Source organism: Phoca vitulina, unplaced genomic scaffold, assembly GCF_004348235.1.
Source record: "Phoca vitulina isolate PV1807 unplaced genomic scaffold, GSC_HSeal_1.0 scaffold30, whole genome shotgun sequence".
NCBI lineage: Eukaryota > Metazoa > Chordata > Mammalia > Carnivora > Phocidae > Phoca > Phoca vitulina.
In genome coordinates, this window is record NW_022589733.1 from 21,392,662 (window position 1) to 21,412,892 (window position 20,231).

The 20,231-nt window shown below is 47.4% G+C and overlaps 1 protein-coding gene across 2 annotated transcripts in view; it reads left to right on the plus strand.

The window, feature by feature from the left end:
* Positions 1–20,231, plus strand: part of ZFHX3 (zinc finger homeobox 3) — a 234,171-nt gene that overhangs the window by 133,828 nt on the left and 80,112 nt on the right. For both annotated transcript variants that reach the window (XM_032424047.1, XM_032424048.1), the window contains exon 4: positions 2,223–2,454. In XM_032424047.1, the coding sequence (XP_032279938.1) occupies positions 2,223–2,454 (232 nt within the window). The remainder of the gene's footprint in view (positions 1–2,222; positions 2,455–20,231) is intronic.

Genomic DNA, 20,231 nt, shown 5'->3' on the forward strand with positions numbered 1-20,231 from the left:
ATCCACGTCGCTGCAAATGGCAAGATTTCATTCCTTTTGATGGCTGCATAATATTCCATTGTATATATATACCACATCTTCTTTATCCATTCATCTGTTGATGGGCATCTTGGCTCTTTCCACAGTTTGGCTGTTGTGGACATTGCTGCTATGAACATCGGGGTGCACGTACCCCTTCGGAAAAGTAGCTTTTTATTATCAGTCGTTATAGTTGCCTTACCAGTTAACATTGAGCTCGCTGGTTCTTCAGACCCCTTCCGGTTGTGAAATTCTTTTAGGGTGGCTGTTCCTGGTTGGGGTGTCACGTTGTTGCAAAGCTCTGCTCCTGAGTGTGTCACATCACCCATTTGGGGCTAAAGAAGGGATTGTTGTCTGTTGGTAACTATGAAGCCCTTCACATTTTTACCTATACCTTGGCCTCAGAGCAAGAGTTATTATGGATTGGTTTAGCCAGTTTACATGATTGAGAACCTGGGCCTCCTCCCTCCCCTCCCCCACAGTAATTTATCTGCGACATTGGTGCATTCATATTTCCTCTTGCACTAAGGCTCAAACGTGCTTCTAGAATTTTCATACTTTTCCAGTGAACAAAATATACACCCACGAGCACCTGAGCCGCAGAGCTGTGTCATTTGATAGGAAGTGCTGGTAGGGCCACTCTGGTATTTTTAATATTGGATGGAGTGCAGGGCATTCTAACTGCTCTGCCTTCTCAGGGTCTCAAATTATAATCTGGATAAGAAGGCTGTCCGAGCAGGATGAGCAACAGTTTTCATGACGTGGGCCCTGCATGGGACAAGCACAGGTCAGAAAGGAGAGGAACAACACAAATTATTTCCAAGGCATCTGTTGTGTCTTCTCTGCAGGTCCTTGGACCAGGCTCTGGGGTCTGGGGCTGTGAGTGCAGAGAAAGCGGGTAATAACATAAGCACATAAAACACATGATCTGAGTTTCCTCCTCCAAAAGGATTCTGGGGGATGGGAGACCTTGGTTCTAGTTCTCTCTCTGTCTCCCACTAACTAGCTGGGTTACCTTGGATCATTGACTTAAGTTTTCTGGAATTGTTTCCCCTGCTTTATGTGCAGCCGATGGAAAAATTCCCTCTTCTCTTAAAATGGGTCATTTGTAATGAAGGACATATCCTTTCTATACCAGGAGCATGTCACTTCCCCAGCAGTTAGTGAAAAGGGCCCATAGCTTTCATCGTATTCTGAGGCACAAAAAGTTTGTGGATTTTGTCCTTGGATAATCTCTGAGTCTTCTACACACGGAAGTCTGGGGTCCGCTAACTGTTTCCATGACCTCTCCTGTCCTTGCACCCCTCACTTTAATCCTGTGTGTGCCTGTTTTCTGCCAGCTTTGGGGCCTCCTTGTTCTGGAATCAGTACTGTACCTACACAAACACAAGAAAGGGTGTAATTTTGACCATCTGATGCACTACAGCCAAATGACCTTCAGATGTTGACAGGGAACCAGTCTGGAGAAGTTTATTTTTCTGTCATTTTTTTTTTTTTTTAATCCAAAGGAAAATCTAATTTTCGTTTCTCCTCATAGACTGTGGTTCTAAGTATAAAAACTTGACCTGTCATTCCTGTGAAAAAGCCAGACGGCAGCTTTGGCTTTGTGTTAGTGACCTGGGATTCGGTACAGGGAGGGTGACCCTTTGGCGGTCACCTAAAGCAGGGTTTGGCTAACTTTTTCGGCAAAGGGCTAGATAGTAATAGTTGAGGCTTTGTGGGACATGCTGTCTCTGTTGCAGCGACTCAAACTCTGGTGCTTTGAAAGCAGAGACTACGCAGATGCACGGAGGTGGCTGTGTTCGGTTAAAACTTCATTTACAAAAAGAGGCAGCAGGTTGGATTTGGCCCGTGAGCCACTGTTTGCCAGCCCTCATCTAAATAAAGCAGGACGCTCTGGAGGGTGAGAGGGGGAACCTTTGATTATCGTGCCAGGAAGACCCGGGTGGCATGGGGAGGGTCCGATCCATCAGCAGCAGCCCTGTGAAAAGCCACAGGGGAGGAGGGGGGGCACTGGGGGGACATGGGAACGAGAGTCCGCCGGCTGCTGGTCCTTGGAGGGAGGTACACTGGTGGAAACGGACCCACCCCTCCGAGGAGTCTCAGCACCGGGCTGCGGCCGGTCCGGGGCGGGCGCATGGCGGTGGCGGTGGCGGGCTCCGAGGGGCTTACCCACGCCGTGTCCCTCTCCTCTGCCCTCACAGCACCTGCAGCAGCACGAGAGCGGAGTGGAGGGCGAGAGCTGCTACTACCACTGCGTCCTGTGCAACTACTCCACCAAGGCCAAGCTCAACCTCATCCAGCATGTGCGCTCCATGAAGCACCAGCGCAGCGAGAGCCTGCGCAAGCTGCAGCGGCTGCAGAAGGGCCTTCCGGAGGAGGACGAGGACCTGGGGCAGATCTTCACCATCCGCAGGTGCCCCTCCACCGAGCCGGGTGAGTGGTCTCGCGGGCCCGGGAGGCCCGGGGTGGGGGAGCCTGTGGCTGGCTGCTACTGGTTCTCGTGTCCGTCACCGACCTCACAGGGGACCCTTGTGTTCCAGAGGGAACATGGCGAGCATTCGTGCCCTTTCTCTTTTTTTTTTTAAACCAAAGGAACTCAGCACCGCTTTTCTTCAGGTGTCACGGGCTGCTGCCCAGGGAGCAGGACACCTGGAGATGTTTTGTCATGTTTTGTCCCCTGTCCCCCAATTCCTCTGGTTCTAGACTCCACATTCAGTGTGTTGCTTCAGAGGGACATAAAGCAAATGCCAAATGATGTCAGTCTAGGTGGTAAGAATGGGCGGTTTGTGGCCCCAAGTCCGGCGTGGAAGATTGAACTTCAGAGAGGATCCCATACAGCCAATGCTTGCTGTAAACATGTTCACTGGGTTCAAGGGTGGGCTCTGCGAGTCATGGCCCCGCGCCTCCTGCTTGTCCGCAAAGAGTCGGGGCCTTCTGGGGGGACCTCTCCACTTTCTGCCCCCGTTCCTGTCCTGTCCTCCTACTGCAGGTGCCTCGTTCCAGTCCACGCCTCAGCTTACCATAGCCTCTCTCCCCCCATCATCAGACCACCCTTGAGAGTTCACCATTGACCTTGGATTTACCCAATCCAGTAGCTACCTGCTAGGACGCCTTCTTTTCTTTCTGTGGTCTCTGGAAGTATTGCCCGGTCCTGTCCCGCAGCTCCCTTCCCTGGGCTCCCAGCCTGTGTTTCTCTCTTGTCCTCCTGCTTTTCATGAGCATCCTTCCATGCCTGTCCCTGGCTTGTGGTCCACAGTCTGCCCCACATGCTGGCGTCAGCCGGGCATTAGGCCCTGGCCTTTGGCTCCCGGCCTTTTAAAGCTTTGATCTCCTGGCGTTACCAGATGCTGTCACATAGGTCCCCGGATTTCTCGTTGGTGCCACGGCATAGACTCTGAGCTCACCACTGTCCCCTCCAGACTTACTCTCCTGGTGGCACACTGTTACCCCGGCTGGCCACACTGGAGACTCAGGGCTTTCCTTCATCCGCCCATCACCCGCTGCACCCTTTGCCACCGAGCTGTAGTGGCCCAGTGGGGTTTTTAATCTTAATTTTACCAAATTTCACATTTTTATAGTTTCTAAAGGCAACAAGTTATAGAAACGTAATGAAAAAATGGCATGACCCTCCCTCTCCCATATCCCCGTGCCCAGAGCAATAGCTTTCAACTTCCACTTGTTTCTTTTGCTTCTCTTGTTATTTCCATATTTCTCAGTGTGCTTCTACTACCATTTTGTTTTTTTGTTGTTGTTGTTTTAGACATTCCCTGTTGGCTTTCTACTCTGAAAGATGAGGATTTCACTAGTACACCGTTCTACAAATCACACACTCCTCCTCACACACACCCCACGCACAGACTAACACACAGACACCCCAAACTCCATACACACACATGCACACACACACCATCCCTCCACCCCCTACACCACACTCCCCAGCCCTCCCTGCATACCCAGTCTTCCCCTCCCTCCGTCTTCCATGATGATTAAATAATAATTTGGGGTTATATTAATATTCAGTGTTTTCGTTATTCTGACTCTATAAATATTAATCACAGCTGAGCCATGTAGAGTTTTATAATTTCATTTACCTTCTTGTACAACTTTTTATTTTCCCTGGTTTTCTAGGTACCTATGATTAATTCATGGCTAGCCCTCTGCCAGAGTAGACATTTCCTAATCTCTGAAGGCCCTGCCAGATCAGTTGCTCTCTCAGCTTCGTTCTTCCCTGGAGGTGTCCCTCCTGAGCCCCTGCAGACCCCTGTGCCCCTGCCCTGCCCCCATCCCCCAGCTGCTCCTTTGCTCTTTTTTTTTCCAAGTAAATGAAATGACCGGATATCCGGAAGTGGGAGACTGTGTCCTCCCTGCTGGAGTAGCTGAGGTTTCATTATCACCGTGGAAAAGCGAGTCCTCCTGGCAGGCTGGGTGAATCATTTCTTCGGGAACGAGGATCATTTCTTGGGTACCAGGATAATTTTCATCACCTCTGCGTCACTGCAAAACTGTCCTTTCCCGTTTGATTTTCAAATGCCCCTTCTGGTTAAAGTTCACATGTCGTAATCTCTGGGGCTTCTGGTTGGTGTGTGTGCACATCTCTCCATGTGTGCGCGCTCAGGAGCGGGGGATGAGACCGGCGCCCACAGACCCATCTGTCCCCTTGTGCCATCTGGCTGTGGGGGTCCCCGTCCTCCACATTTTGGCCTCTGTGTGATCCTGCCATTCCCATTATTTTGCTGTAAAGTCATTTTATAGGATTCTCCTTCCTCCACCCATAAATGCAGACCTATTTATTTCAGGGTTGGGTTTTTCGTTGTTGTTGTTTTTAAATTTTTCTTTTTCTTTTTCTTTTTTCTTTCTTTCTTTTTGCCAGCTCTGCACACGTCATTGTTTTAATCTTCTGTTAAAAGCTGGTCCCTTTCACCCTTCAATTCTTTCTTTCACTCTACTCAGAATTCCCTTTTTATTAATGAGGTGCCCCAAACTAAATAGTGTACAGCTGCCATTTCACCCGGGGTCTATGGACTGGAACAAACAGTTCCCTGTTTTATAATGTAATACTCCTATTTATGCAGTCCGCTCGGAATTGCTTTCTTACACCATGGCCTTCTGGGTTTCTCTCGTTTAATGCGTATTAGGAGTTATTTTTCCCCCTGAAGTGTATGAGCAACTTTAGTCTAGATGATAGACTTCCTTTCTGTATTTCAAAATCCTTTTGTATTGTCTTTGGCCTGAAGTCATGTTTTTGCTCTCCACCCTCCTCCCTCCCCACCCTGCGCCCTCCTCCCACTCGCGCTCGGGCTACGTCCGTACTCCTCAATCATGACAAAAGGACAAATTATTAGGTAATATTCACATTGACATTAAAAGTAACTGGGTGCCCTTTCAGAAACCCCTTTATGACAACTCATCTTAAAATATATCCTCCCTCCCCCCAGGGATTGGCTTTTAACTTCTTGAAAGAATGTTTTTTAAGAAAAGGGACATTGTGGACCTCACAGAATGAAGGTCATCAACTTCAAATTTATCAACAGAGACTTGATCCTATATTCCCGGTTTTCTCTTCTCTCACGTAAGGGTCAGGACATTAATCTTCAGTGGGAAACGTCATTCGTGTAGTGTAAGGAAGCCTCGGGGAGTCTTTGAGCACCTTTTGGGGACTCTGCTTGTTCTGACTGTGAGCTGCACGTAACTGGTGTGCTGTCTAGAGTTCTCTCTACTGGCCTCCTGTCAACATCTCGTTAAAGGACGGTGGTCTTTCTTCCCTCCTCTCCTCCTCTGCTGTCCATGCACCAGAAAGTTTTACAGCAGAAATCCCTTTCTTTTCTTCTCTGAGCTCAGTCTCCTGTCCCCTTCTGCAGGTACCCAGACTTCCCTTGCTGCGGCTGGTGGAGAGAACACTAGAAGAGTTTCTTCCCGATGGTGGGCAAACATAGCCTTTCAAATTTTACCTGTTCCCTTAAGTCAGTATGTTTTCCAGTCAGTCCAGCTTACTGCCTAGTCTGCCAACCCAGGTGAATTTGGAAGTATGGAGAAGGAAACACTGGAGGTCTCCGCTGCCCTTCACCTCTTTGTGGTCGTGGTCAGGGTTCACCCCTGTCACCGATCACGTAACCCCCAGAGAGGCCTCAGGGCCAGACATAAACCATCGAGGTCCTGCCCTGCACCAGAGGGCCAAGTCTCGGTTGTTGGAGGTGCGCTAATAATTAGGCTACTGTCCCCTACGTGGTCCTGCATGGGGTCAAGCTTTACCCTTACGTCAGTGGGCGAGCCACGTCCTGTATCGTATCATCTTTAACCCAGTGTGATAGTTTTGTGGTTATGCTTGCCACTCTCACCCCCACACTAGAAAGGCAGGCAGACAGACAGACAGACACACAGTGGGCCTTCCCATTTAAAAAATGACTTGGAGGGCGCCTGGGTGGCTCAGTCGGTTAAGCGGCTGCCTTCGGCTCGGGTCATGATCCCAGGGTCCTGGGATCGAATCCCGCATCGGGCTCCCTGCTCTGCGGGGAGCCTGCTTCTCCCTCTCCCTCTGCCTACTTGTGTTCTCTCTCTCTCTCTCTGTCAAATAAATAAATAAAATCTTTAAAAAAAAAAAAATGACTTGGAAATACACAGCTCAGAGCAAAGGGAGTAACTTAAACAGATGAGGTCTCCCCCCACCTCCCAGTCTCCCCTGGCCTGGTTGTGTGGTTGACTTGAGTGTATGTTCTGCAAGACCACGTAGCGTCTGGACTTTGTTGCGATTTGGTCTCGTTTCATCCGCACAACCAGGTAGAGGTAGAGAAGGCCTGTCGTTAGGTCAGACACACTGGGTTATGTCTCTCAGTTCCTGTCACTGGCTGTTTACTTCCCCTTAGTTGACCAGAAGCTCTTGAAAGATGGAAAGCTCTCATAGGTGGGTCATGTGTAGGATCAGCTTCCCTGTTTGCTTATTAAAAAGGCATTTCTGGCTCCCGGGTGAAACTGTAGTTAATTTCACTCTATCAGTGCCCCGAGCTTCCAGGAGACAAGAGGCCCTTTGTGCTCCTGCTGTCCCCCTGCCTTCTCCTCCTCCTCTTCCTTTTTTTTCTGTCTCACCCTTGCCTTCACTACTTTTTCCTTCACATAGTCCTAGATCTCCAAACTTTGCCCACATATAATTGAATGGTTCTCGATCGCGTGCCGTGTACAAGACTGTGTGTGAGTTGGGGGACGCCGCTGACGTCTCCTCTCATCTCTCCATGTGGATTCCCTGGTCGAGACGCCAGCCCAGGCATTCGAGGCGATCAGATGATGACTCAGTTTACAGAGGACGCAACTGTTTGGAGTCTAAGAGAATATTTTGTTTGGGGCGGAAGCTGGCATCCCCCTTTACTGACCCATCTTTGGCGCTCAAGGTCGTGAATTCCTGGGGTTGGGAGGCAGGGGCCGGCCAAGTGATGACCGGGATCTGGTGACAACCCGTACTGAAACACTCACTGGCTTCCCTTGATGGATTATTTTTTCAAATCAACTTTCGGGAAGGTTTGCTGAACTCCTACAGCTTAAGAGAGTAAGAAAATGTTCTCTCTTCAACTTTCTCCTTTTGTTCTGTTTTTATTTTTCAAAATTGGCATAAGGCTGCCCTTCATACTAAGTATGAAGTATGTCTTTTTTTTTTTATAAGTAGCTAAATTATATGCAATTTTAGTGTAATTTTCCCCATAACATTGATATATGTTATGGCCAGTTCCATAATTCTGAAGCATTGTTTTTGTGAAACCAAACAGCAACGTTCTTTCTTTTTTCCTTTTTACTGTGTCTTGTTGATGGGACTTGGGGAAGGCATAGGGACAACATATTTCTAACTAAAGACATTGCACGTAAAAGCACATCAAACACATTGGAGTGAGTGAAATTTAAAGCACTTACGGAGGAGTGGAGAAAATGTGACTTTATCTGTCTTAAATATATTCCCTGATAAGGACTCTATGGACAATAGGATTGTAAACTTCAGTGTGCTTTTGGGAAAGATGCTTTACAACACACGGATAAAGAGAGATCATGATGGATCAGCACGAAAGAGAGTATGATATCGTTAAAGGAAAAAATGGAGTTTATGGAATAATGTGATTTGGTTCTGTTCGTTTGATTACTTCGCTTCTCTTTTTGAAAAGTATTTTTCTTAAAGCTTTGAAAGCTTTAAAATAACCAAAAGTTTGTAATTGGGGTCTCTGGCTGCTTCGGGGGTGGGATCTACTTCTATGGAGTCTGATAGAGCGCCAGGCACATGGCAAGAGCTCACGTATCCATGGTGCTTGTAGATAAAGACACCAGCATGGTTACTCACAGTATACCAAGGAGTAAGTCTTGGTTGTCTTTTGTTCATGGAGATAGTTTGCTGTTTGTCCCGGGAAAGCATCCGTAGTTTGATTACTGTCTGATTCTCTTGCATTTTGGATCTACATGGAGAGGACAGGAGTAGTTCTTAGGGTGTACACTGTCTTGTTTTTCTGTTGGAACAGAGTTCCTGATTTGCCTTAATTAGTCCTCTAACAATCTACAAAGGTCAGCGCCAATTGCCTGTTCATTTACATTTGTAATTGTGATGGCTTCTGATTACATATTCCTTGTCTCAGTCCTTCCTCTAAGTATATGCTAGTGTGTCCTCCCCTCTCCTTCCCCCCGTACCCCTCCCCCGCACCCGCCAGACCAGTGTGGAAGCCAGGGATCTGACTCTTCAGACAAGAAACCTTTGTGGTGACGGCCCAGCCTGCTCTCGAACTTCAGCGTCTGTTACGGAAAGGCATCTTCGAGAGGCTGTTGCTTCTAAGTTAGGAATATAATGAAGCCAGAGTCAGGGAAATTACGTTGATACCAGGCAAGAAATCTGAGAGCCATTATCTAGGAGCCTTCTTGAACTGGGTAATTAAGGGCAATTAAACTTTTCTGTTTGCTCTCTGCAAAATAAGCTAATGATCTGGTCTGTTGGAAGGTGGACACGTGCAAAGCACAGTTTCACTGCTCTCCTGTGCTCCTGGTCTGGAAGGGTCTCTCTAAAGAGGATGGGACATCATCATAGTAGTCGCCTGCGCAGTGGGTCCAGAGCCTCCAACCTCCCGTGTCATCTATTTCTTCTCTTTCTTCTCCAGGAGACACTAACATCCACACCAAGACATTGACCTTTTTAGAAATTATTCAAAACCTGTTCTAGATCTGCCATTCACTAGTTGATTTGTTTTCATGGAATGATCAAAGCTGCTAGGGATTTGTTTATTTGTCTTATTTCAGTATAAAACACTGGAGCATACATTGCCCTATACCGCGGGCTGCCCATATGGCTACACACGGCTGGGCCAGTTAGCCTTGCTCTTGGTCAGTGGCTCTCAGTTGTCCTCCATCCTGTCCTCTTGGGTAGGTAGTCTTGTGTGCCCTCACGGCCACCCAGTGTGACCCACTCTGAGAGGCAGCAACATCATGGCCACTGCCTTCTAGGGAGGCTGCTCCTAAGGGGCACTGCAAAAAAAAAGAAAGAAAAGAAAAAAGGCACCTGCTGGTGGTTATTGGAATTAGGAGAGATGTACGTGTGTGTGTGTGTGTGTGTGTGTTTTGAGGGTCAGCATTGGGTGGTGCCCTGTTGAAGGGCATGCCCGAGAGCCCCAAAACACAGGAATCCCCAGGGGAGACTTAGAATGACATATCACACCAAGTGTTACTTTAGTGAAACCTTTATGCCAGCTCACCTCTGCAAAGGGGGGGTATCCAAGGAATTTGAAAGTGTGCACCTTGACCTTGAGGAGAACATGGATGGCTAGCCAGTGAGTGGGTGTTTTTGCTGCGTTGGGGGCTGGAGTTCTGTGCCTGGATTTCATTTGAGGAGAGGGGCCTTGTGATGACCACTGTCTCAGGAAACAGCCCCGCCATGTGTGCAGATCCCTCATCCCAGCCCCTGCACTTAATACCACTTGTGTTGCCCAAATGTATTTTTCAAGAGAAATAATGACTTGTATTTGTCTTGCCTTTAGAAATGTGCAAAGAATCCACTTCTTGGGCTACTTAGGTTCTATATTAAACTTGTTCCTGACCTTGGTTGGGGGCCAGGGAGGAAACTAGAACATGCATCCCTTTGCTTACAGAAATAGCTCAAAGGCTTCTCAGACTTAGAGATGTTAAGGAACCCCCTTCAAACTGTGACCCAATTATGAGAATTATAGCCACATATGATTTTTTTTTTTAAACATCGACTAGAAGTGAAAAGTTTTCTGTCCTTCCAAATCAGTGTAAGCACTGCCCATAGTTCCCTGATTGTTGGGTCCCTGGGTCCCTCGAGAGCAGCAAGGGAACTTCTCCAGATACGTTGCCTGCCTGTCCAATATGGCAGCAATGGCCACATGGGGCTGTTTAGGCTTAAATCAATTAAAGTCAAATGAAAATTTAAAATTCAGTTTCTCTGTCATACTAGCCAGATTTCAGGTGCGTAATGTGACATGTGGCTTATGGCTACCTTGGTGGACAGTACAGATTTATAGAATAATTGAGTAAGTTCTTTTGGGCAGTGCTGGGAACCTCCCTGGGATCCCTCAGATTTCGGGCAGGCCCAGGCTGGCTTTGAGCTGCATTTTCTAAAACGTTCTTTGGCTTCCATTTTAAAGAACATGGTGCCCACCCCCTACCTGCTTTCTGCCAGGCTGAGTGGGCATATTTTTTATTGCTTTCCCATCTCTCTCTCTGCTTCCTTTTCTCCGTATGAGAGCAGTATACTTTAGAGAGCCATGTAAGCCTCTCAGCAGTGTTGAGGGAGTTTGATCGGGCTTTCCAAAGATGCGTCTTTCAGAGTGCATGTTGAAGGGCTTTTTATAGTCCGTACCTCAAGACTATCTTGAGACCTTTGGTGTATATGTTAACAAAAGGAGCTATTGATTGCTTTTAAAAGATCCTTGACCTTTGCTTCAATTAGAATATTAAAAATTGGACAGTGTATGATTTTTCTTGGAACAGACCCGTTGTTTTAACTTAAAATTTTATCCCAAACTGTCGTCTTCTCATGAAGTCGGAAAAAAAAGAACCTGTGCTCTTTTCTTCCACTGTTTTGAGTGGTTTAAAATCCTGAGCTTAGGACAGAGTTTTTCCTTCTGGACCGCCTTAGTTTGCTTGGGGCTGCCGCAACAAAATACCACGGACAGAGTGGCTTAACTAAGAGAAATTTGTTTTCTTGACGTTCGGAGGCCGGAAGTCCAAGATCCAGTTATTGGCAGGTTTGGTTCCCCCGAGGCCTCTGTCCTCGGCTTGTAGGCAGCCGCCTCCTGTTCTCACATGTCCTTTCCTCTGCGTTCCTCTCCCTGGCGTCTCTCTGTGTGTCTTATAAGGACACCAGTCAGACTGGTTCAGGGTCCACCCGAACAGCCTCCTTTGACTTGATCACCGTTTCAAAGGCCCTCTCTCCAAAGACACTCACATCTGAGCAACTGAAGGGTTAGGGCTTCAACATAGGAATTTGGGGGGGAACACAATTCAGTCTGTAACTTGGGCTTTCTGAGGACATCCGAGGCCTGTTTCATGTTCCTTTTTCCATGGTCTTCTTGGATGTGGAGGGAGGGTGGGAGTGGTGGTGGACGCGGGGGTAAAGGGAAGTCGAGGAGACGCAGGGCGTCAGTCCCTCCCAGCGCCCCCACAGCTTCCAGCCTCCATCCTCATTGAGGCCCCCGGCCTGTGAGGAAGCAGAGCCAGCTCCTCGGAAGGGGACACCAGAGGGAGGCAGAAGTGCTCGAGGAAACTTGTCAGGTCTGGGGAGGGGTCGGAGCACATGCCCACTGAGCCCGAGTCACCATCTTTTCTCGCCTGTCCTGACACAGCCTCCACTCAGACCTCCTCCTGGGGGGACCCCGGGGAACCACCAGCCAGCCCTCCATGAGGAGGGTCACCAGCGGTGTTCTCATGCCCGTGAAACCTGTCAGCATCAATAAAGCTCACCCTTGTTGGGCGCTCCAGCAAGCTGGTTGTGTCGAAGGTGTGTGCGAGGAATTTATAGCCATCGTGACTCCTTACTGTTGCCCATTGGTGCTTTCAGGGGCGAGCGGAACTCATGGGATTTGTGGACAATGTTGGGTAGCCCTGGTTTTTTGGTTTTGTTTTTATTTTGCTCTGGTTGGGGTAAATGCCCCCAGGGCCTTGCCGTATTCTGTGACCTGTTACGGCAGACGATTCTATATGGTATGAATTGGTTGGGCTTCCGTCCAAAGCATTTGGATTGCTGGAAGTACCTGAAGGACTTGGTATTCTTTGCTTTTATCTTACTCTGCGGTGGATACTCCATGCTTGACATTATATAAAGATCCCAGTGCAGAGGTTTTCACCCTTAATAACTTTCATTTAGGGCCTATCCCCATGTGTCCATAGGGTGGGCACATCCTCCTTCCCAATTCTGATCTTTCCAAGTGTGAGCCTGGGATGCAGGCTTCCAAGCCACCCTCCAGAAGGGCTTTCCTTTCCTGCAGCAGTGTAAAGCACAGCCAAGCGTGGATATCTCAAGTCTCTAGGTGCCCCGTTCTGGGCTGTCTGTGCTCAGTGCCTCATGTGACTAGTGGCTGCCATATTGGACACTACAGAGAGCAGAAGAAAGTTCTGGACAGTGCAGGTCCAGACAGCAGCTAAGCTGGTAGTTGGAACCAAGGCTCAGGGCAATGCTCTGCCCACTGTGTCTTCCCTCCTTGCTGTGGGTTGACTGACTCATCCAAGGGATAAGTAGCGCTTTGCCTCAGGGACAGGGTTTTTCATATCTAGAAGGGAATGTGGTCCATTGCTCGATTCTCAGTGTGGAAATGAAGAAACCCATTAAGACTGAGATGAGCAAAGGGGCAACAGTTATCTGTGACTCTGCATGCATCGGAGTGCAAGCCTGGGTCTTCTCGGACGCTTGGCAGTGGTTTACATGGTTTTCCCAACTTTCAGAGTCCTTTGTGCTTTTCTTGTGTGAGTCAGTTCCAAAAGCACTGAGAAACCCCAAGGAGTGGAGAGGGCAGCTCTGATCCGGTCAGCTGGGGCGGGGGTCTTTACTCGAGTGGTTCCAGCCTGTCACCGGAGCCTTGTGAGGCCCTGATGTGAGGAGGATGAGGCCCCGCCCTTGGCCATGCAAACTTGTGTCCACTCAGGGCATTTTTATGGTCATACAACTGGAATTTTATGGCAGATATTAGCTGGAATTTGGCTTGGTGGGTCTCGAATGATTAACAAAGCAACAACAAAGGCTATGTTGGCAGTAAAACTCAGAACAAAATGAAAACTGGGCCACAGTTCTTGAAAAAGGGTGGAAAAGGGAAGGTACGAGGGGGAGGGGCAGGTGCCGAAGACTTGGGAAATGAAGAGGTAAAGATAAGGCATAGGTAGGGAAAAGACAAGATTTGACCTTTCTTGGTTTTAGAGAAGAACTATGGCTGGTGAAGAGGGAACTGATTTGAGTCTGGAAGTGGGGTTCGTTAGCCCTGCAAACATGGACGTGTCCTTAGCATGGCCAGGCACCTCTCTAGGCTCTGGGGAGTTTGCCAGAGGAGACAACGCAGAGTCTGGGTTTCTCCCTCTCGTCGGGGGGTCAGACACCAAATAAACAAATACAGAACATCACTTGTGCAAGGTGCTGTAAAAATAGAGCCGGGCAGGGCTGAGTGAGACGGTGGAGTAGTTTTATATAAGGTGCCCCAGAAGAAGTCTCTCTGGGGAGGTGACATTGGAGCTGAGCGGGAGGATGTGAGTGAGAGCGGTCCTGGCAGGGGCCCAGCAAGCCCAAAGCCCCTCAGCTGGGGTCAGGGCAGGAGGGCAGGCAGAGGGCTGGCGGGGAGGCAGAGGGCAGGGAGATGCCTTTCAGGCAGCCCAATCCCTTGGGCCCTGGCAAGGAGTCAGGATTTGAATTTGATTCCTGTCAAAATGGGAAGTCATTGGCAAGGTCTGAGAAAGGGGGGTGACAGCATGACCAACACTAGTCAGGTTGCTATGGAAATCTGCATGTCCACCATAGTTCAGATGGGAGTTATGTCCCTCCCCATCACCCCACGGGGCCGGGAGGAAAGGGGTGACTGCAGGTAGAAAGGGCACCACTGACCCTGAACTGCCTAGAGGCTGCTCCTGGGGCTCAGCCTAGCACTTTGGAATCCTCTGCTTTAGCCCAGGGGTCAGCAGCTTTTTTCTCCAAAAACAAAATCCTTAACTGGTGACTCATCGCCTGAGTGTGAAGCACAGGAAAGACTTGTCCTTTTGACTTGAGGATGCGTTGTCTCTGGTACAATGTAAACACCAAGCACAAGAATGAGACACTGTCTCTGGGCAGGGTATGTGTGAGGATGACCAAGGCAGAGGATCGGAACCTTTCATATCCTCCCACCCTCCACCTTCTTTCTGATGGGCGTTCCCGTTCCACAGAACTCGGTGTATAAGATTGTGATGTGCATTTCTAGAATGAGAATTTCATTTCACTGCCTGCTACTGTAATCCAAAAAGGGCTCAGTGCCCTAACACCTTTGTTCTCTTGGTGTCCCTGCTGCTGCGTGCCCAGAGGTCATTATCCCACTCTGGAAGGGCCAATGACCCGGCTCTGATGTGCGTGTCTAGCCATCCTTTGACAGACAGGCCTGATCTAATTCCGCAGCCATTTTATTCTCCACGGACATGTGCCCAGACCCCAGGCAGATCTGAAGGCTTCCTTAGAACACATAAGACCAGGGAGACTTGTGCCATACTGTACTGTTTTCTCTGGGGTTTCCAGTTAGATGGTATGCAGACACAGGGCTTTGGGTCCCTTTTGTAAGACAAGTTTTACATGGCTAATTGGGACATAGTGACTCTTTTTCAGTAACTGTTTTAGGGTCCCCCTCCCCTTGGGATTGTCAGGCTCATGTTGAAAGACCCCTGGAGGGAAGGATGTTGGTATATATCTCAGATATTTGAAAAGAATTTTTCAGCCACACCTGGCTTCCGTGTGTGAGGACAGATTTAATTTATTTTAAAAATCTGGCCACAGGCAGCCTTTCTGTTTGTTTCTTTAGGGGGGGGAGTGGCTGGGAAGAGCAGCAGCAAAGCTATGGTTTGCGCTTGTTTTCTTCCAGATTTGACCAGCCAGCAGAAGAGAGATTATCTCTAAAGGATATGAAAGGTTTAATCATTTTAATTTTGTTTTTATTAAAGTTCATCATAACTTTTTTTTTCCCCCCAACGTGCCCGGGTAGAACAGAAGGGAGAGAAGAGGAGGTAACATAAATATACACAAACCCTCAAGCATTTGGTTAATAAAACTCTAATGGGCGGCACCACGTGGGGAGGAAGTGGTTGGAAGGCTGGGGACAGCAGGCTGACCAGGGCACACTGTGACAACACCGAAATGTGAGAGCAAGCGCCCGCCGTTGTCTTACTCTCTCCTGGTTCTCAAGTGCCCAGACCCCTAAGCCATTTCTAGCCGAAGAAGTCTAAATTTACAGAGAACAAGAGAATTCGCTTCTGTTAGACTGCTCTAGCCCCTTACCGTAACAATGAAATACTTGCACCCAGATCATCTGAAGACTTGCTTTGGGCCAAAACCTCTGATACTGTGTGCCGGCGTTTTAGGAAACACCAGTAGTCTTTAGTTTCTGAGTAGAAAGACTGTCTCATAAATTATGGTAAAACAGAGTACGTAGGATCCTGGTTTCACAGGACTTCCGGCTCATTTTCCCTTTCGGCCAGTAAAGTAAGCTTGTTTCAAAGTGAATGCGTTTGTCTGGCACCGCCTGGGTGTGGCCTGGAGGCACCACAGGCCGAGCGCCGTCTTCCCGCTCCTCCGTGGCTCTGAAACTGCAGGAGCACGAGGGTTCGGAACCCTGGTGCCGAGACCACTCAGGCCGCGGCATCCCCTGAGAATGATGAACTCGCGTTCGCCGTTCCGTTCTCACGAAGGCTGGAAGCTTGACTTGCACACTTCAGCCGTTGTTTTAAGCAGTAGGATTAAAGCATTCTCATCTCGTTAAACCTGACTTAAGCAGGTAGTTCAGTGAGCCCTAATATATACCAGTCTTGAAGTTTGGGCTACATTAGGGCTTTCTAGTACTTTGTCTGCTGTTTTTATGGGGGAAATGGTTTGTTCAGTAGAGAAGCAGCTTTTCTAGGTACAGCTGTGATTCCAGTTCCTTGAACCAAGTAGAAACTGCATTGGGGTTTCAGCCCAGCTGCTGTGTGAGTGAACGTCCTGGCCCCTGGCAGGCTGGCCTGTCCGTCGTGTGTTCCAGCAAAGTTCCCTTGGGGTCTGGAGACCCCCTGGGCTTCTGGGCTATGCCGGGTAGTGCTGGGGCTTCCATGAGGAGCTGTGCTGGGTGGAAGGCTTCCCTGCAGGGCTGCGTTCAGACCCTGAGAAAGAGACCCAGAGCCCAGACGCCGTTCCAAGCTTGCTGGCTTCTGCCACGCCCAGCTGGCTGGGTTCCGGATGGGAGAGCGTGCCAAGCAGTCTAGCAGCCTGCGACTTTGGAATTCTTTTATGGGAGTTACTTGAACCAGTGAGAGGCAGCTTTCTTGGTCACTCTCAGCTGGAGCTGTAGGAACAGTAGAAACGAACAAACGCCCGTATCATTCCCTGCAGGCTTCTTGACTCGGGCTTGTCATCCACAGGTTAGGGAAGGCTCCGTGCCAGTCCCCTGTGCCAGACTTCTGTCTCAGGTTGATCACAGAACATCTGGTTTGTATATTAGTTATATACATAGTTACATAGACTATGTTACATAGACTATGAAGGTAGCAGAAGGTGGGGTGGGGGGAAGAAACAGACAAAAATACTGTTTTATCATAGCTTTCAGCTGTGACTTACAGAGACACCCCAACAGTGGATTAAAATGAATTAGAGTTTTCATTTTCCTTGACATAACTATCTTGAGAGGAGGGCAGTCAGGTGCAGGAGTGAAGGCCCCCCAGGATCAGTAGGGACCCACCTCCCTTGCGTCTCTGCAGACAGCCCTGGCCGCTGCAGCTGCTCTTTAAAGAGCTTGCCACAAAGCCACACCCACTGGCTTCCTCTTGCATCTCATTGGCTGGAACTTGGTCACATGACTCTTCCAGTACGGTAGAGACTGGGAGATGCCATTCTTAACCGGGGGTATTGAGTGTTGTGTTCACGAGGAAGGATAGTTATTACGAAGGCAATTAGGAATCTCTGCCATGCATCTTTTAAAAGATAAGGAGGGGATTAAGTAAACTATTATGATTATGTGGTGGAAATCTGGATAGCCATTAGGAATGTTCTTGATTAATATTTAAGGATATGGAAGAAGCTCCATAGACAGGGACGCAAAACACAAAAGCCTATGTAACTGTCCTAGTTTCCTTTAAAACATATATAAATATACTGAGATGATGATGGGTGATTTTTATTTCCTTCATACTTTTTTTTTATTTTCAAGATTATCAACAATAGGCACTTACTGCTTTTATGATCGGGGGGGAAAATGGCAGACTTTAAGTGTAAGGCGTAGAGAACTTGGTAATTACTACCTCGTATTTGAAATATACTTGATGGAAAAAATAAAATGAGTAATAAAGAGGAAAATCTATAAACATGTAATGATAATGGGATGATGATGGGTAACCGTAGTGCTGTGGATTATCAAGAACAAATCCCATCATACTAATAAGATGAAATGAAATAATGTACGTGAATTCTCATTGAAAAGGGAAATTGTATTGTACAAATGCAAACTTATATTCTGGGGACTCTAAATGTACTTCAGAAACATGCACTGCTCTCTATCTCTCAGCAGTTTTTTTTCAGGGTTACTCAGTGGTAACTCTTTCCCCCCATTCTTGCACTGGAAACTCTGGGGCATGTGGAGCTTTGCAGCTGTTTCTTATGCACCTGTTAGTTGTAAGCGCTAGTTTCTCTGAGAGATTATAAAAGAGTAGAAGAAATGATCCCCCCCATGATCTTTTTTAGGGACATGACACACACACACACACACACACACACACACACGATCAACAGGGTTTAGGATGACCCACTCTCACATAGTAGGGCAGGGCAATAAATATCCTGGACCTTCCAAGGTGTGAGGCATTCTTGAGCTGAGTAACTGGGGAAGCTCCAAGGAGCAGGCTAATCTGTTCCTGGCAGAATGGATGGGTAGGAGCAGGCAGAGGAAGAGGACCCAGGGGTGTGGAAGGAAGTTCAGGAGTTTGGATGAGGAGTTCAGGGGCCGGTGAGCAGGTCATTCTAGCTAGAGAGAGGATGTTGGGCCAGGATCAACAATTGCAGTCCCATTTTCTTCCATCTTTTGTATCTAGCTTCCTCCCTTTTCCCCTCCACTACACAGTCTGCTTTTTTGAAAGACAAATAGGATTACAAGTGCGAATATCATAGATTTATTAAAAACAAACACATAAAAACTCCCTTCTTTCCCATAATCTAATCAAAATCAGAGCCTAAAGAGAAATTTCCACATGTGTTAAACCTTCATCTGTATTGAACCCTGACTAAAACAAAGACTAATAAATAGGAATAATATATTGATTTCTGGGCTCTTTGTGTGGAGGGGAACTCCATGTGCTGGTGAGAGCTCTGTTTTTATTTAATATTTTCATTAGTAGCTTGAAAACAATAAACAGTAAATGAAATTTCCATACAATCTACGATGTTTATGCAGTAATGTGCATAATTGGGAATACTTAACAATAGAAAAATTATATAATTGCACTAGAGGTGTTAGGAATCTTACTGTATTTTATTTTAAATTTGTACTTATTTAAAAACTTTTGATTTTGTTATAATTTTAGGTTTACAGAAAAGTAAAGAGAAAAAGAATTCTTATATATCTTTATCCAGATTCCCCAGATCTTAATTTTTACTACATTTGCTTTACCAAGCTCTCTGTTTCACAACCTCTCACCCCCTACATCCATGTATAAAATATATATGCGGTTGTGCACATTGTTATTGTTCTGCACCATTTCAGGGTATGTTTCAGCCATGGTGGCCTTTGATCTCCAAATATGGTAGTGTATATTTCCTAAGAACAGGGACACAATCTTAAATAACCACACAGAGATTACCCAGATCAGAAAATAGCATTGATACAAAACTTCTTGGTAATCCACAGATCTTGCTCTTCCCAATAATGCCCTTTCCATGAAAAGAAAATCCTTGATCACTTGTTGTATTCAGCTGTCCTCTCTAATGCCCTTTAATCTGGAATGGATCGTCAGTCTTTCCTTTTTCTTTTATAACCTCAAAATATTTGATGAGTACAGGTCCATTCTTTTGTAGAATGTCCTTCAGTTTGGGTTTGTCTGGTGTTTCCTCATGATTAGAGTCAGCCTTTGTGTTTTGGTAGAAATTCCAAAAAAGTGACATTGTGTTCTTTCTCGAGCATCCTGTGACGGAGGGACATGATACTGATTTCTCTCTCCATTGATCACTTGTTATAGTGATACTTGATAATTGACGGTGAAGCTTGTGTAAAGTACAAGATGAGGGAGGATCTGGGCTAGTGGAATGGGGGTTTAAGAGTGAGATACTTAGGGGCACCTGGATGGCTCAGTCGGTTAAGCGTCTGCCTTCAGCTCAGGTCATGTTCCTGGGGTCCCGGGGTCCTGGGATTGAGCCCCGCATTGGGCTCCTTGCTCATCAGTGAGTCTGCTTCTCCCTCTTCCTCTGCTGCTCCCCCTACTTGTGCTGTCTCTCTCTCTCTGTCAAATAAATACATAAAATCTTAAAAAAAAAAAAAAAGTGAGACACTTCCTGCTGTTTAGGTGATTCCATCTGGAAGAAATAGGGAGAAAGCAGCCAAGGATGATTGCAAGGTGTCTGGTGTGGGTACCGAGGTGGATCCTGATGCTCTCATTGGGAGAGAGTAAGTTGAGAAGCCCGTGTCGTGAAGAAAGGAGCATGAAAAGGATGTTATCTTTGAAACCGCACATTCTCCCCTCATTTCCCACTTTTCCAAGGAAATGTATCGCTTAATCAGTACCACAGATTCTTACACATAATTTTAACTATGTGCTGTTTATTTATCTCATATTGTTCCAGAAGGGTTTGACAACTTTGTTTCGCTGACTTTGTAATATCTTCTTACTGTTCATGCCTAAAATCTTAAACCTCTGTGAAGCAGGGACCTTTTCTTGTGTTACTTTGATTAGTAGCCCCTGATCCAGGATCTATCCCGTTGATTCATAGCTCAGCCAAGTCCATGCTTCCTTGGGTGCCATCTTGCTGGATTCCTGTGGGTCCTACAATGAGCTCTGAGCGCCCTGTC